This window comes from Eschscholzia californica, unplaced genomic scaffold (genome assembly GCF_041429995.1).
Source record: "Eschscholzia californica isolate CP2 unplaced genomic scaffold, dmEscCali1.0.p SCAF_2, whole genome shotgun sequence".
NCBI classification, from domain to species: domain Eukaryota; kingdom Viridiplantae; phylum Streptophyta; class Magnoliopsida; order Ranunculales; family Papaveraceae; genus Eschscholzia; species Eschscholzia californica.
In genome coordinates, this window is record NW_028238309.1 from 15,029,419 (window position 1) to 15,046,890 (window position 17,472).

The 17,472-nt window shown below is 36.3% G+C and overlaps 1 protein-coding gene and 2 long non-coding RNA genes across 3 annotated transcripts; all 3 read right to left on the reverse strand.

Annotated features, from left to right (window-relative positions):
- Positions 1 to 4,842: 4,842 nt before the first annotated feature.
- Positions 4,843 to 8,939, reverse strand: LOC147556454 (uncharacterized). The gene is made up of 2 exons (XR_015235390.1): positions 8,657 to 8,939; positions 4,843 to 4,993 (listed from the first exon to the last, which is right to left on the reverse strand). It is a non-coding gene; the product is annotated as an uncharacterized LOC147556454 (long non-coding RNA).
- Positions 5,103 to 8,661, reverse strand: LOC147556455 (uncharacterized). Its single transcript, XM_086664368.1, has one exon. It carries the CDS (start codon positions 7,344 to 7,346, stop codon positions 6,150 to 6,152), a length of 1,197 nt encoding a protein of 398 aa, XP_086520494.1. The 5' UTR covers positions 7,347 to 8,661; the 3' UTR covers positions 5,103 to 6,149.
- A 3,834-nt stretch (positions 8,940 to 12,773) lies between the features above and the next one.
- Positions 12,774 to 16,944, reverse strand: LOC147556456 (uncharacterized). The gene is made up of 3 exons (XR_015235389.1): positions 14,845 to 16,944; positions 14,135 to 14,201; positions 12,774 to 13,069 (listed from the first exon to the last, which is right to left on the reverse strand). It is a non-coding gene; the product is annotated as an uncharacterized LOC147556456 (long non-coding RNA).
- Between the last annotated feature and the right edge of the window lie 528 nt (positions 16,945 to 17,472).

The window sequence follows — 17,472 nt, forward strand, 5'->3', positions numbered from 1 at the left end:
CGGTACCGCACGTCTCGGGAAGCTTCCCGAGACGCGGGAATCTTGGACCGGGATGGAATCCCAGTCTGAGTACAACTGGGAATCCCAACGCATTTAGGGCGCGACTGGGAGTCCCAGTCCGTCTCGGTCTAGGACCGAGACCTGGACCCGAGAGTCCAGACGCGTCTGGCTCGTCTCGAATATCTCGGACTCTATAGTCCGAGATATACTCTACTCGGAGATGGTCGGACGCGTCTGGCACACGTCTAGGACGCGTCCGAGGCATCGAGACGTGTCTAAGACGCGTCTGATCAATCGAGACGCGTCTGAGTCTCTGAGACGCCTCAGGGATTCGTCTCATGGTATCGAGACGCGTCTAGGACGCGTCTGTGGAACCGAGATGCGTCCTAGACGCATCTATTGCACAGGGACGCGTCCTACCTGAGCCAGGACGCGTCTGGACCGATGGTCACATCACGGTAGGAACGTGTTGTCCCTTAGTCCGAGAGATACCCAACCTTGTCCATGGGCCAAATTGGGCTTACCCGAGACTGGCCCATGGGTATTTGACCAAGTTCGACTTGGGTCTTTTGGTTTGACTCGGGCTCTTCATGGGTCTCGACTCGAGTGGGAGTTTTCCAATCTTCTTCGATTCCAACTAGATTTTTTCCGAAATCGACCCGGGCCATCCGAGGGCCCAAATGGAGTTTTTTCCTTGAATCGATTTTAGAAATCATTAAGGAAGAAACGGAACGTGCCATTAGTTCATATTTTACGAAAATTGACGTAGTAGCATGTTAGACATAGAGATGTCACAATTTCGCACAAACAGCAAACCTAGAATCGAATCTAGGATACATACTTTATTTTATGAATGTCATATTTTGTATGTATGTATATGTGAATGCGTAGAATAGTGCCTTTAGATAAGTAATCGACTCTTGTTTCTAAACACAAGTGAGTATGTGCCCGAATAATACTTAGAGTATAGGGTCGTAGAATCCATTGATGAACCGAACGATGAGATCATGGTTCAAGTGGGAGTAATCAATGGAGGTTCAAGGACGTAAATCCAAACGAACCATAGGCGAACAAGAGGAAACCTAAAAGATTTGATCTTTTAGGGGCTATACTAGGAACTAAGTAATTCCTTACGCAAACTCACATAAACTTTACGTAATAAGTCATGAATGGTTATGATAGAGTTCACAGTAACGCAAACTTGATAAATTACGTAAAAGTCCCCAAAAAGAATTTTGAGTAAAGCCTACCCAGAATAAGACACCTGTAGAGCCCTTATTCATCGATGGTGGGTCTACGTCCGCATGGTGCCATCATTTACCTTGGGACAGTACGGATAGATCTATGAAGAGGTCTACATGTCTAACTGGCTATTCTCAACGAGTCAGCAAAAGGGTTTTGAATTTCGAGGAAAAGGATGATTTGAATACATAAATGTTACTCACCCAGGACGATGGGGTTAAGGGCAGTGCCCTAGTACGCTTAACCTCAAAGAAATGGGGTCTTGGAATTGCATTATTGAACCGGGAAGGTTCATTGAATAATGTGGCAAAACACATGATAATAAGTTTAGGATTTTGCTTTTTCTTTTAGTGTAGAGTATATATGACAATTAGAAAATAGTTTTCCAACCTTCGCTCATTCCTTGAGAAGGAATAGAACGAAAGTTATTTTCTTGATTGGATTAGAATCTGAAAAACGCTCTCGAATTCGAAACAAAGAAAACATCCGAGAATATCCCATTCCTAATGTTCGCTGTTACCTCAGTTTGTAAAGACAACTGAAAAGAACATTGAGGAATATTTGAATCTAAGAAACAAGTTCTCTAGATTCAGCAACCAAAGGAATATAAGAAGAGTTCTTATGATTCATAGGGACAAAGGGTCAGAGTTTTAAAAGCAATAACTAAGCCATTACATGAAACTACCCTAAGTACCTGGAAGACAAAAGAAACGGAATTGAGAATTCCGGTTCTTTCATCTTTGTTAACAAAGTTAATCTAGCAAGTTTTGTAGATTCCTTCATGGGAATTACATACTTGACTAAAAGGAGAAAAGATCCAAGAGGGAGCAGAAGCAGTAATTGCTAAGGATGTTGAATTGGATCAAAAGTCTTCTTTTAGACACTGATCTAGCATAGAACTTATTAAGTGTTATTATGTTCTTCTAGAAACATCGAATATTTTAAATCAGTGCTAAATTAACAAAGGCAGTTCTAAGAGAACTGAAACATTAACAATGATACTATAGGCTACAATCAAAGGATTCAAACCGGTCAACTCTGTTTTTGTCATTGCGTCAAATTGAGATAAGACACATGAGGAAGTTCCAATGGTATGGACTTCTAAGTCTAATGATTTTGAATCATACGACACATGTGAATTTTGTTCAAAAGGACTATTTGAAAAAGTCACCTTTTTGAAAGGAAGCTGTGACTAGTGAATTAATAGTCTTCATACATACGGATGTATGTAAAACTATTAATACACTAACTAGAGTTAACCAGTATCCACTTGGCAAACACAACAACTCATAAATTTACTTTCATTTACATCTTTTAACCTAATTAAACTTCTCTGAACCTAATTAAACTTCTCTGAACCTAAGCAACATTCAAATTTCTATGACTTTTGTCAAATCAATGCAAGATCGATCAAAATCATAAATCCAGGAAGAAATCAATTCAAGCTATCAATAAACACTTCATTAACCAAACAAATTAGGTCGAACATTTCTACAATTTGCTTCAAAATCTAATACGAGATTCAGAGATTCTAAATCAACAGGAGAGAGGAATCTCCATTGACATTATCAAAAAAACCTCATCAAAGTTAATCTATAGAGTGAGAAACCACTTGCAACTCACATACCATTTCCAAAATCTTTGAATAATCGAAGCAGAGTGAGAAATTTATAGGGTGAGAAAGATTACCTGAGATGATTTAATGGGTGAAGTATTGATTTTGATTTTCCATGCTATACCAATATAGAGAGAGAAAGACTACCTGGGGAAACCCTAATTTGGATGAAAAAAATCAAAGATGTAATAGGGTTTAAGTTTCAACCATTAGATCTTGTGAATGGTTGAGATCCGTTAGATTAAAAAAGGGCATTATCGTCCTACATCACACATGGGGTTCGCACACACTCCACTTAACTCCGACTTGACGGTTTCTGACTATCTAGGGGTATAAATCAAAACTTTTAAAAACACGGGGGTATAGGCCTAATATTGGTATAAAAGTGGGGGCGAATGTCAAAATATCCCATATAAGAACAACTACTTATGGCAAAGGAGTGGGGGTTTCATCGATACAGATCTAAAGGCAATGATTTACCGAAAAGTTCTAGATTAGATAACAACATTAAACTGAACACAATTTTAATTGCCAATGATTTCCTTTTGCATAAATTCCAAAATAACATCTTGATTGTGGTACTGTAGTTTTAAGTATTCTCTGCATATGGGTCACAAAAATTTTCAAAACCTTTTCAATTTTTTTGAAATTCAAATACCAAGATTTGGAAATAAGAATAAAATGAGAGCACGTAGAAAGTAAATAATGGACAAGTGTACTCAAAGAATTAAACATCATACTAAAGGAAAAATAAACTCCATAGGGAGTAGAATAGTACCTTGTATAATATGTGGTATTATTGCGCCTGATTCCTACTTTTTCCTACCAAAACTCTGGAATCAAGCCCCATACCACTGCAGGAGAAAAGAAAGATTACTAGTGATAGTTATGTATAGCGTGATATAGGTTTTACTAGTTCGCCAATAACATAAGGATTATAAAGTAAACTTTCTTAACAAAGAAATACAAGTTCAGAAACACAACCTGTATACAACCCCAATATTTGGTGTCACAGACTGAATTTTCTGAACCTGCAAGTGCAAATGATGGCGTTAGTATAGATGCTAAAAAATGGAAGAACTCAGTAAAGGAAAAAAGCAAACATAATCCTTGAGAGTTCAACCAATAAGAGAATTAAGAAAAAACAAACATCAGTCTATGAAAAAGGAAAACAAACATCAATGAAATATTGAAACCTAATTTGAACGACAAATGGAATCAAAGCTTTATCAAAAAGAAACACAAACATCAATGAAATATTGAAAACCCAAGCTAATGACAACCTATGATTTACCCTAGCGGCACATGGTTATTGAGTCGACCGTCTGTAGTTCTTTCCATCCTTTCAAAGCGTAAAAGAAGTCAAAATATAAACCTAACTCTATACACAATCACCGCTCCTTAAACCTAAACACGAGATCGTTCATAAGTGAATTTGTTAAAAGTCTCTAAGAAGAAGAACAGTAAAACCAAAGTACAAAATTCAAAGACCTGTTTTCATCAGAATCAGTGTGTATAGATCAAACCTAATAGTAGTTCAGCAACGACCTGAAATTTCAAAAACCCTAGAATAATCAATTCAGATATTTTAACAAAATTTCTCAGTCATAATAACCCAATAATTTAAACTAAACCAAAAAGGATTCTCGGATTACATTCATCCGAGGCCCTACAAATTCTTCTTCCAGGATCTTTAGCAAACCTCTATCTGCAACAAAAATATTACTATATTAACAAACAAGAACTGAAATTGCAAGAAATAAAACCCTAGTATTAATGAACCCTGATTGATTCATGAAATTTACATTGGATAGTAGTTCAAATGGTATCAAAAGTGAAACCCCATCAAAAGCATGGGCGGAGCCAGGATTTCAAAACCGGGAGGGCAGACTCTTTACTTAAAGTTACCAAAAAAATCTTCAAAAAATGACTACGGAAACCTATCTTCTACTTCAGATGCATCTACTATTTCCAAAACTAAAAGCTAAAGGCGTAATTAATTTTTTTCATTTAAACGTGCAAGTAGTTCAGAAAAATAGTATAAAGAAGGTGATACCCGGTAAGAGTAAGAATCTGATCTTCTCTTTCATCATATATCCACATTTACGAAAGTATGACAATTGTTCAATTTGGTACCTGCTAAAAGAGAACACAACACAAAATATATACAAGTAGGAATTAATTTGACAAACTAAATATAAAAAGGAGATTAACTAACTAAATTAAAAACAACACAACACATATAAATAAACAAAACCAATATTTTCATTAATCAATGGGCTTCTGTATATCAAATTTACTATAAATCCAATAAAGATATGCATAATACTTGAAAGATAAACATAAAAACTCAAAAAAACTGCAAAATACTAAAATAAAATACAAATACTATCCAACCATCATAAGATCACCACTCGAGGTATAAAATTGTGTTACTTGAGTTGCGCCCTACGATCTTTCAAAGCATAAAAATCATCTATTATCGAGTCAGAATCAATTCCTTCAGCAAGTTCTCTCTCAATATGAATAATCATGCAATCTCTAAGAAAATCATCATCCATTTTGGTGCGACGTTTTGTCTTAATAAGTTTCATTACCGAAAATGATCTTTCAGTAGTTGCAGTAGAAACAGGTAATGTTAATACTAGACAAATTAGTCTATGAATAAGATAATAGGCCTCTGACTTTCATGTTTCCACCAACTTCTTACATATCTGCAAAACAGAAGACATATTCTGAAATTCAGGATGTTTAAAAACATCACATTCATAATGTAGCAACTGAGATTTCAAAATAATTATCTCCTGACTGTTAAAATCTTGTGGATAATATTTTTCAGCAAGTTTGCTTATATTGTCAGCCTTAAACGATTTGTAAGCATCTCTGGGATCCAAAGCTGAACTAAAAACAAGAAGTTCTATTGTGCTCTCAGTAAACCTTGTATTCAACTCTACTAACTGAAAATCTATTGCAGCATTAAACAAGTCAACACGATAGTGATGTGACACTGTTATAAAGTCACGTTGTTGAGAAGAACGAAGTATGCCTACAAGATAACGAGAATTTATATCTGGTACTACAATATCATGCTTCGTGCAAAATAGTTCGACATGTTCTATGAAATCATCCCAACCATCCTCTCTTAACTTTTGAAGAAGTACTTTTGTACTTGTTACCAAATTCATTGCATTTACGATATCTTGACACTTTTGTTGAAGGGCTTGACAAAACATATCCGTGATTTCCATAATTTTACTCATCAAGTGTAGTATAAAAACAAACTGAAATGATGTCACTCAAGGTAAAGACCTTGAGATTCTCCACGTAAAGCAATATTTGTTGTAGTTTCCATAATTTCCTTAGTAACTGCACATGCTGCACCAAACATAACAATTAAGCTTTTAACAGAACCATAGTGAGAACTCCAACGAGTAGCTCCAGGTCGTTGCAAGTTACCCATTTGGTTCGCTCCTTTGCCCGTCTCAGTCTCACCGGTAGCTAACATTTTTCTGATTTCACCCAAATGAGAAGATTGTAACTCATCTTGGTGTAAAGAAGAAGCACAAACAAAATTAACAATTGCATTTAATTTTGAGTAGAATCGCCAAATATCACCTACTTCTTTAGAAACTCCAACTAATGCTAGTTGTAATCTGTGTGCGAAGCAATGCACGTAATACGCCGTTGGACAATCTCTAAGAAATAATGCTTGTAAACCATTAAAAGCTCCCCGCATATTGCTATCACCATCATACCCTTGACCTCGCATGTCGTTAGTGTGAAGGTCGTGATGAATAATGACATCAGATGTAGCTTTCTTAAGAGTCAATGCAGTGGTATTTTTCACATGCAAAACATCAAAAAACCTTTCTTTGATGGAACCCTCATCATCGACAAATCGCAAAACAATGGCCATTTGCTCCTTATAAGACTCATCTTGTGCTTCGTCAACAAGAATGCAAAATTTTTTTGTCCCAACTTCTTCACGAATCTTTTTCCTTACTTTGTTAGCAAGGATGGACAATATTTCTTTTTGAATCATAGGAGATGTATATTTGGCATTTCCTGGAGCATTTTCTAAGACAACTTCTACAATTTTGTCATTTACAGTTGCCAAAAGTTTTATCAATTCAATGAAATTGCCACGATTTGATGAATTTACAGATTCATCATGGCCCCTAAATGCACATGCTTGATATGCAAGATACCGTAAACAATCAATTGTTGTCTTGAGTCTTAACCGATTTTTCTCAACCTCTTCTTTAGACTGTATGTTGATTAACTTGTCGATGTGTCGAGATGTATTCCCTAAATCTTTACAAGCTCTTACTGCTGTCATGTGCAAAGAATCATGTTCTCCCATATGCCTTAGAAATGAACATTTTTTCCCATCATTAACTCTTCCATTTTCTAAACCCTTCAACTGTAAACACTGTACGATTTGGTGGGTTTGTTTCAAAAATAAAGCATGGAAGACAATATGCAGCATCTTTTGTAGGAGAATACTCTATCCAAGAAAATCTAGTAGCCACGAAGCTTGAAATCTACGGAGTGTTTTTCCAAATTCAGTTTGTGGATATTCATCAAGTATTGGTTGGTACGGTCCAGCATTTAGATAAGCTCTTCGAACCTCATCTTGTTTGTTAATAGGATGCTTCCATATTTGAAGACGTAATCCAGGATCACGTTGAAAAGTAGCTTCGATATTTCCTGAAGGTTCAACTGGTTGCTTACCAGTTTCTCCATCTTCAACTATTTGAGCATTGACCTAAATTAGGAGGTTCAACTGGTTGCTTACCAAGTATTGCTTACCAGTTTCTCCATCTTCATCTCTTCGAACCTCATCTGGAGATTTGACTCCTTCAGTATCAGCTACTCCATATGCAACTCCTTCAGTATCTTCTTTTGTTTTGTTGTCATCTCGTGGTTTGAAATACGAATCAATTGTCTTCCTCCGTTTATTTACTTGAGGAACTTTAGACATTTTGTCTTAGAAAGCTAAAAGAAAACAAACCAGTTAGTTGATTTATTCAGAATTTGCTTTCAATTTGATGATTTATAGTTTTATAGTTATATAATCAGGGATTGAAGCAGAAATCCACACAAAATTAGTTAATTTGTCTAATCACTCTATTTGACTATGAATGTTTTGTTAGTTTTTGAGTAATTGTATTTTGGCATCTTGTGAATTCGAGGTTTATGTTAATTGTGAATATGTGATTCTGATAGGTAATTATTTTTCTTAAAAAGTACTAAGTTTTTTAGATGAGCATTCAAATACATATCAACTATAACTTAAATCGGTTTCCCAAGATAAACTTTCATCGTAAAACAATAAACAAACGGAATTGGACATTCGTAGTTAATCTTAATTCATAAAGAAGCAGTAAATTACTACATGATTTGGCAAAATCCTAACACATCTTTATCAATTTATTGGAACTCAGGAAAAAAAAAGATTGAGTTTTCTTAAAAAGTACTAAATTATAGAGATGAACAATCAATTACATATTAGCTATAAGCCTATAACTGAAATTGGTTTCAGAAAGATAAACTTTCATCATAGAACAAGAACAAGCGGAATTCGACATTGGTAGTTGACCTAACTCATAAAGGAAGCAGTAAATTAGTACATGATTTTACAAAATCCTAATATATCATTATGACATTATCAATTTATCACAACTCAGGAAAAAAAAGATGTGAAATTCATAACTAGGTTACATTTAAAAATTTTGGATAGAATAGTTGAAGGAAAAAATATGTGTTAACTTTGAATGCATTAAAGATTTTACTAACCTGAGTAAGTAATGGAGTTATTGGCGGCTAAACTTTGATTACGGTTAGGAAGTTGCTGCAGATTACTTCAAGAACTCAACAAGGATTGAAGAAGGAACTTCAAACTTGCTTCCTTGTTAGGTTGGTGATTCTTTGAATCAATTTTCCTAGTTATCTAGGGCTTCTTCGAACTTCGAATCCGAATCCTTCAAGGATTGAATCTCGGCTAACATTCGAGTTTTCTACAAAACGAAAATGTCTAAAAGACTAAAACTCTCCCAAATCTAAACTCTCCAAAACTCTCAAAAACCTAATCCCGTGGAGACCCCTCAAAACTCTTAAAACATAGGAAATTACTTGATTACCCCTACTACTATAAAAAAATTACAAATTCCAGGCCGAGCAGCTGCCCGGCCTGGTCTCTTAATAGGTCCGCCCCTGATCAAAAGTGAAAGTCAAAAGTGAAACCCCATCAGAAACCCTAGCTTTCCCTCCGCTCCTCCTTGGTGTCGATTTCAGAAGACTGCTCCTTGCAATTGGAACTCTATTTTTTTTTTCTTTCTCTCTCTCTCTCTCTTTCTCAAATCGTCACATACACGAGTTGGAAGGAACGAAGAGGAAAGGAGGAAGAAAGTTAGGTCTTTTTAGGGTTGATTTAGGGCTTCACTTTTCTATAACGGCTTGTTTATAACTAAGCCGTTATAAAAGGTCTCTATTGTAAAGGCTTCAGACCCGTTATGATAAAAGGTTAAAAAGTGTCGGGCGCCAGTAAATAGGTTGTTGTAGCGGCTTGTTTTTTTAGAAAGCCGTTACATAAACCCAAATGTAGGCGCCAAATGTGGCGCCAACTGAATTGGGGTTTCTTATAATGGCTTTCCAAAAGGAAGCCGTTATAAATAAGCAAAGATTTACAACGGACACCAGAAAGCCGTTACAATTAGTTTCTATTGCACTATGACATGAATGGATAAGATAAATCCGTGGAGGAACTACATGCGATGCTCCAAACAGCCGAACATAATATAACATTAGTTGAACTAAAGAAGGAAGTTCTTATGGTTCAGAAAGATAAGGGATTCAAGAGGGCTAGCAAACAGAAGAACAAAAAGAAGAAGTTGAGCAAAGGAAAAGGAAAACAAGTTGTCAAAACCAAAGGTGCTCTTTCTGATTGCAATTTTTCTAATGTGATGGCACATGCCATTGGAAGAGAAACTGCCCAAAGTTCCTAGAAGACAAGAAGAACAGAACTGTGAATTCCGGTTCAGGTATAGATGTTAAAAGTTAATACAATCAAATACATTTTCTCTTAGGGTATATGATACCTGATACTCATAACATTTTGAATGACAAGAGCAAATGGGAGCTAATTATTTAACTGAAGAAGAAATGAACCTGTCAAAAGTATACGAAGCTTGTTGTTGAGATAACTCAAGAAGGATCATAGTCTTCTTAAGGCGCTATTTTAATAATTTTAGTTAGGAACATCGTCTTTGTAATAATATTGATTATAGAGGATCTAATAAAGTATTTTAGTTCAATATTTTATGATGTTCCTATAGCACCTAATTAACTTGAAAACCAACATTAATACCGTATGATTCAACTCAGTTATTCTAATCTGGTCAAAAGTTAGAAAGGAACATGAGAAACAATTACAAATCCAAAAGGATAACTCTAAAAGTTGTTTGATTTTGAATCACTCAACACTTGTAAGTCATGTTTCAACTAACAATTTGACAAGATCATCTTGTAACAAAGAAAGGTCAATTAATCATCAAATCTTATGTTTGACATAAGTAAAAGATTAATTAGACTAGAATAAACTAAAAGATATTTGATACAGGAATTAAAAACCTAAATTAAGTACTGAAACAACTTGACCGAAGATCATAATCCAAGCCAAGATAGAGATGACCATCTAACGAGCTATAGGACATCATCTCCATAACGAGATATCGTACTTTATTAGACAAAGAACGACATAGATGAGTCATAACTGTCTTCCAAAACACAAGTGTCTAATAGGTCTATCTACCCACTAAACCAAAACCCGCTATAGCAAAGAAAATACACCATTCGATGTGGTTCCTAGAAAAGTTCTAAGATAGTCATTTTAAATCTGATAATGCAAAATCATTTTTAGAAAATAGATAAACATTTTAGATAATAGTTTCTTTATGATCAGTCAAAAGAAACGAATGGGTTATTCCACAAATTGTCAGAAAACTATATGCTTTTTGCTCTTGTTAGTGGCTTCCTTGAAATCGTTGTTTCAAGAAGACATGTGGGAGAAATATTTCGAATTTGATTCGAACTGAGCAACAAATTGACAACAGTATCCCAGTGTCAGTTAATGCGATCTGAGCATCCCAAAAGAGACAATAGGCAAATAAAAGAGTTTGGAACTCGAATTGTGTTCCGCACTAGACGAATTAGATTTGAAACAAGAGAACTCTTCAAAGTTAAGAGCAACTCATAAGAAAACTTCTTAAAAGGTTAAGATGGGTTCACAAATTGTTCAAAACCCCATATGAGTCGTAGAGAACTCGCGCAAAAGCTATAACAGAACAAGACTCTGAAAATTGGTTGAGAGCAATAAGATCTGAAATGGAATCCATGTTTGAAATCAAGTTTAGAACTTGGTCCAGTTGCTTAACAGGATGATGCCTGTAACATATAATTGAATTTTCAAAGTGAAAAACAAAACAGGATGGAAACATCGACGTTTCCCGAAACTTGTGAAGGATCAAGATTACGAAATATTCATAGTAAAGGACTATGAATATAATTCATGCGCCTATCATGAAGTCCATAAAGATCAACTAGTACATGGAGATCAACATCTGAGAGGGTACAAACTCATGAAACTAGTAAAGTAGGCAGACCTCGTCGAAGGTCGATGGAATAGTGTTACAAATAAGAGTTGGAATCTAACATTCAAAAGGCTTGAATTCTTACAAGAATGAAGTAGAATCTTGTTTGGCAAGAAAGTAAGTGGGAGTGGTCCGTTTTGTTTTCTGTCCTGTATGTATGATCATACTAAGAAATTGAGAACAACATTTAGAATGTTAAAGAAGTTAAGAAACTGGCTCAATAAAGGACACCAGACAAGGGTAAAACACATTTGGGCATCAAATGGTCTATAGTTATAGACAAAGAAGATGATAAGACTCGTTCAAAAAAACCTTGAAGAGGTTTAATGATAAATACTCTAAGAGAGAAATTTTACCCAACTCTCACATAACACATGAGAAAGATACTTATTTCTTACGCATAAGATCGATCATGAAAGTCATGATTAATGTTTACCCTGACATCTTGCATACTTGGAGTATGAGATGTCATCACTTGTAAATTTCAAAGTAAGGACTTTGGACTGCTAACAAAGAACGTCACATGACGCTAGGAACATCTAGGATAAAATCTCAGAAAGCAAGAAAAGAGAAGGTTGAAGCAAGTCATAAAATGCAATCTTCCAAAATTTAAGATATAGCAGTATTAACAAAGGAAGGACAACTAAAAGAAAATGTTTCAAGTTTGGAAGTTGTTGCGAACTCTACTAAGTAAATAAAATAGTTAGAACTTAGAAATCACTAATTTCAGTTTTAAGAAACTGGTATTTTCATATTAGTTGATGGAAGCGTTTTTTAGTTAAATGATAATAAGCAAACTATTATATGGATCAGATCCATAAATAAACTGTCATCTCGAAACTAATGTTAAAGACATATAAGATCTGAGACATTAGGATCATAGAAGAATGACCCAGACTCGTAAAATTGAGTGCGTAAAAGAGTTTACGTGGGAACTCACTTTTACGAACTCTTGTTATTATAAATAAAATAGTTTAATTTCGTTGTATAAATTTTGGTTTAGTGTTTAAACGACAATCGAAAATAATGGAATATTCCAAGTAGGATTATTAGATACGCTACCTAATAAATGAAACCCTACTCGGTAAACGTGGAATCATTTCATTATCCCCTCCCTAATCTAGGTCATAAGAATTGTGACGTCCCGTGTCCCAAAATAGACACGACCACGCCCCGGCAATTCACAGACGAGACTAAAATCCGGCAGAGTCTCCTCTGTAAATCGAACCGGTCGCACCTGCAAAACCTGTCTTGCAAACCATACATTCACATAAACAAGAATAAACTATTAAGCGGAAGCTAAACAAACTCAACTCGGTTTCGGGTCGAAACCCGAACCACAAACATACAAACGCCTCATAAAACACCGATACAACTTATAAACAACTCTAAGTGTTACGTATATACATATTAGAGTTTGGTTTCTGCAATAAATAGATAACTTGGAAATAACGAAAAACCATATAAAACGACAAAACTCCACTAGCCTCGTCAGACAAGATCACCGGCTGGAATACACACTCCGCCTCGAGGCTACAACCAAGAACCTGCACACTAACAACTGGTAGGGGGTCAGAATACTCACCGACACGAGTTATTCTGGTAGAAGACCAATCCAAAACCCATCACGTTTTCAAAAGTTCCTTTAATAAGTTGTAAACATCATGACAAAGCGAGTTATCAAACCAGTTACCGTATATACTATATACAAAACCATTTTCCTTAATCTAGCAAGCAATAGCAGTGATTAGCTGCCCACCCATGGTGCGCTCCCAATAAGAGGAGAGTTCCTCAGGAGAACCTAGAGTGCGTTAGATAGTACCAGCCCATTTATGGCACTAGCTAATGCACTACGTCTCCTCGAGAAAGAGACTTACCCCTAGCCGGTAAGTCCCTCTCCCACTAAGGGACTCCGCAATCATTGAAGAGTTTACCTCATGATACATATATACCTTAAGTATCTAAATAAGTTTTTGATCACCGAGTTCGAATAAGAGAGCCGTCCCCCAATACCCATGGAAGGACCTGAACCTCATTCTCTTCGGTACCCTGTCATGCATCTAATGCGATGTTTCAAAATCAGTTTCATTCGTATATCAAAACCAATATTCATATTCAATTCATTATCTTATCAAACACGGAAGTGGAACAACCAATAGCCATATCACACACAAAGCAGAGGGATTCCCAATCAATGTCACCTCCCAGACGAGCGGTCAGGAGTACGTCCCTGAGCCTCGAACTGGAGGCACGAGCACCAATGGCCAGCTAGTGAAGCACTCTACTCCCACAGGTCTCATGACTAGTGTCGTCCACCTCACCGGTCTCACACGGATCACAACCGTGTCCACATGTCATCCTACCCTCAATGGCTACGTGCCCGTAGGTTGACATAATCCGCAGTCGGGTACATACAAGAAAATCCCAGTAGTTCACAATCATCGTAAAATCAGTTCGAAAACATTTCCCATATCGCATCAAAACATTTCAAGCATATTTCAGTTCATCACATAAATCGAGTTTCATGCTACCTAAACTCTAGTTATAATGGCGCATATATAACTGTATAATCTAGCATATTCATTATCTATAAAACCAAGCTGGATAAAGGATTCAGAACCCCTACCTCAGTCCTTGCATCACCAAAGACCTCCCACCTACCAGAAGACCAAATTCCTCCTCATTCACATACTCTGGGATAAGGAAGAATAACCAAAACCGAAAAGAAACATTAGGTTCTTATACTAGGAACCTTCGTAAATAAAAAGAATCATTAAAACAAAACCATGAAAACTTAAAAGCAAATTCGTTAAATTCGGAAGACTTCAAGCATCTGTCGAATCGATCTCTAACTTTCATAACCAAGTCCATTGAATACTTGAAATGCATAGAAACCAACTAACCAATTTCCCAAAAACTCTATTTTTTATTTTAGAGTCTTCATAAACTGACAAATCGTATGTTGAATTCCATACTATAAATCTATAGCTAAAACTGTCCATTTATATGAAATATGATAAAATTCGGGTAACTATCTCTATTCCAATTTATTCCAAAAACTAGTCCAAATCTGAAATTTGAGTCGTAAAATAATTCGGCAGCACCTCGTCTATATATGATCACCCCAAAATAGTCCATAACATTCTAAACATGATCCTGAACATAAATCATTAGAAGAAATCGAATAATAATTGTCTAAATAGCTCCAAATTTCGATCCCAAATGAAATTAGTATAACTATACAGTTATCGAAATAACCATCATAAATCCACCAAATACGGACGAAATTGAGAATTCTAAACGGATAGATATGTAGAACAAGTCGAGTGGGATTACCTGGAAGAAGTTTTACTGAATTCCGACAAACCATCACGAAGAAATCGACGAAAGAATTTCATTGCCGCTGAACCCTAAATTTCTTTCACTTCCCACGGCTAAGTCTCAATGCTGTTTATTGATTCTCAAATCAATTTGGGACAAAGATGGAAAGGGGAATAAAAGGTGGGGTGAGATAGATGGAAATTGGGACGGCACGTGTATAAGCATGCAGTGACTAGGTATGGGTTGGTTTTCTTTGAAAATAATTAAATATTATTATAAGCCAACATTTGGGTCAATCCATTTACAAATTTTATTAACCAATCAAATTAAAAATCCACATGCTTACAAACCCACCGGGCAAAAACCATTTTCAGAATCTGCCATATTTACAGTTTGGTCCCTGGTTTTTCCATGTTCGCAAAATACCCCCTAATTTGTCCTCTTTGTTGTTTAACCCTTCTTTTGATTTGACCTAAATGTCAAATAGTCCTTCAATTAACCTTGAAAACGTGGGATGTTACAAGAATAGACAATAATGACTCATAAAGACTATCATGAGAGATTGACTGATATTGATGTTTCTTGGGCTATAGGAATAATGAGTATTCAAGTCAATTGCATGGGTGTACAATACACTTGAAATCCACAAGTAAGAGTTCTTCAAAATTTGAACGTCAGAACTCCCATTAGCAAATTGGAGAGATTCCTTAAAACATGAGTACTCAACTCATCTTATGTAAGGAATGTCGAACTCTAGTCCCGTTAAACGCTGCACCGTAAAAGGTGAAGGAGTTGAAGGAGATGTCCTTCGACCAAGATAGCAATGCGAGCATTTTGTTGGCTAGGACAATTGATGTAGAAGATCATCAAGTCTGATTGATTTAGGGGTAGTAGAGTTTATGCTAGAAACCAACTACGATCGTCGAATTACGAAGTAATTCGCTTTTAACTTCGATCGGATCCTACATTGGGTTTCACATAAGAATGAATATTTAATCGGATGATATGACTAGTGGGAGTGTGATATAACATTGGGAATGTCCCATAAACATATCTCACAGGCCTAAATAGAATTTGGACAAAAGATAGCAAAAAGGCCCGAAATAAGGGTTTTGGGCCTAGGCCGATTCAAGTACTTCTAGGACTCGGATTGGGCTGATTTTTGGAGGGACGTTTCCTTATGTTATGAAAATTAAATCTGCCAATTTTGGCTGGGTTTGGACGTCATATCCTTAAGGAATTGAGAAAATATCAACTAGTTTCTATTTTCGATAATTTCGGATTCTTATTAGGGTTCTATATAAACACTCTTAGGGCAGAGAATAATGTGTGGAATTTCTCTCTAAGCTTTCTTACTCTACCACATCAAGTAGAGAGGAGAAAGTGAGCTAATTCCCAAGCTATCTTCTACTCAAGCAAGAAGAAGGTCTTCTTATTATCAAACCATCATTGGAGTGCTAGCAAGCTTTCAAGGAGGGAGATTAAATACACCGTTCGGTGTTCCAAGTAGAGGAGCTACGTTTTGAAGCTCTTGGTCTTCTTTATTTTATTCAACTAGTTCGAAGGGAATAGCGATTAAGGTAATCAACTATCTCCTAATTAGTTAATCTCTGGTTTTGCATGATGATCTTGGGGATACTAGTGTTAGACATTAGACGTCGTTATCCGCTATAAACACTAGTATAAGGGTATAATACTCAACAAAAGGAAGTTATAAAAGCGGAAGCCGGGTGAGGCATGATAGACATGAAACTAAGTGGGAGTACATGAATGGAATATGTCCTCTAATGTGACACGAAAATGTCACATTTGGAGCGCCTAACTTAGCCTAATTAGTCCTTTTCGAGTGTTCTTAATAATCTTTTATGTGTTTTCCATGTTAGGTACCTATTTTGGAGTTTAGAATGTTATTTTGAATAAAACGAAGCATTAGTCGCTATCATTTCATGTGCTCAAAATGACAGAAAAGAATTTCAAGCAAATCAAATGAAAGTGGAGCCAAGGACGAGTCCGACGGTGAAAACGGAAGTCAATTCCGAGTTAGGACGGACAAGTTATCGAAGAAAGAAGCCAAAGGGCATTTTGATCCTTTTCAGAAAATTAGAGATTAGAAACATAATATTGAGGCACCTCTTGGTTTCTAAATGACAACCAAAGCCCAAGCCCATGACAAAGAGAAATAAAAAAGAAGAGAAGATAAGAGAAATGAAGATGATCTTGAAGGCACCCTCTTTAATTAAGCCCAAAGGTATTTTGGTAAAGTGACTTTTTGGATAGAGAAACAAAAGAGGCCAGCCATTCTATCATCTTCTCAATCAAGTTTCTAGGATTTTGGAGAGTGTTCTTGGTGGGAGTTAGAGAGAGAGGCAAGAAGAGGAAGGGAAGAAGAAAAGGAGGGAAGAAAGGAAAAGAAGAAAGGAGTGAGAGAGAAGCTTGGCCGACCAAGCTATAGCTTTGCCGAGCTGCTGTTCGGCCAGAGCTACTATTGGCCGGACAGCAGCTTTCCGGCGAGCAGCTTGGCCGGAAACAAGCAAGCTTGGTCCGGCCAAAGCAACCCCCTTCAACCCCTTTCTTCTAGCCTTCTATTCCTTTGTTTTCTTCAACTTTTCTTCATCTTTTCTTCATCTTTCCACCATCATTTCT

Bases quoted from the DNA above. Each gene is read 5' to 3' on its own strand.
- LOC147556455 (XM_086664368.1), bottom strand. From the start codon at position 7,346: ATGCTGCATATTGTCTTCCATGCTTTATTTTTGAAACAAACCCACCAA.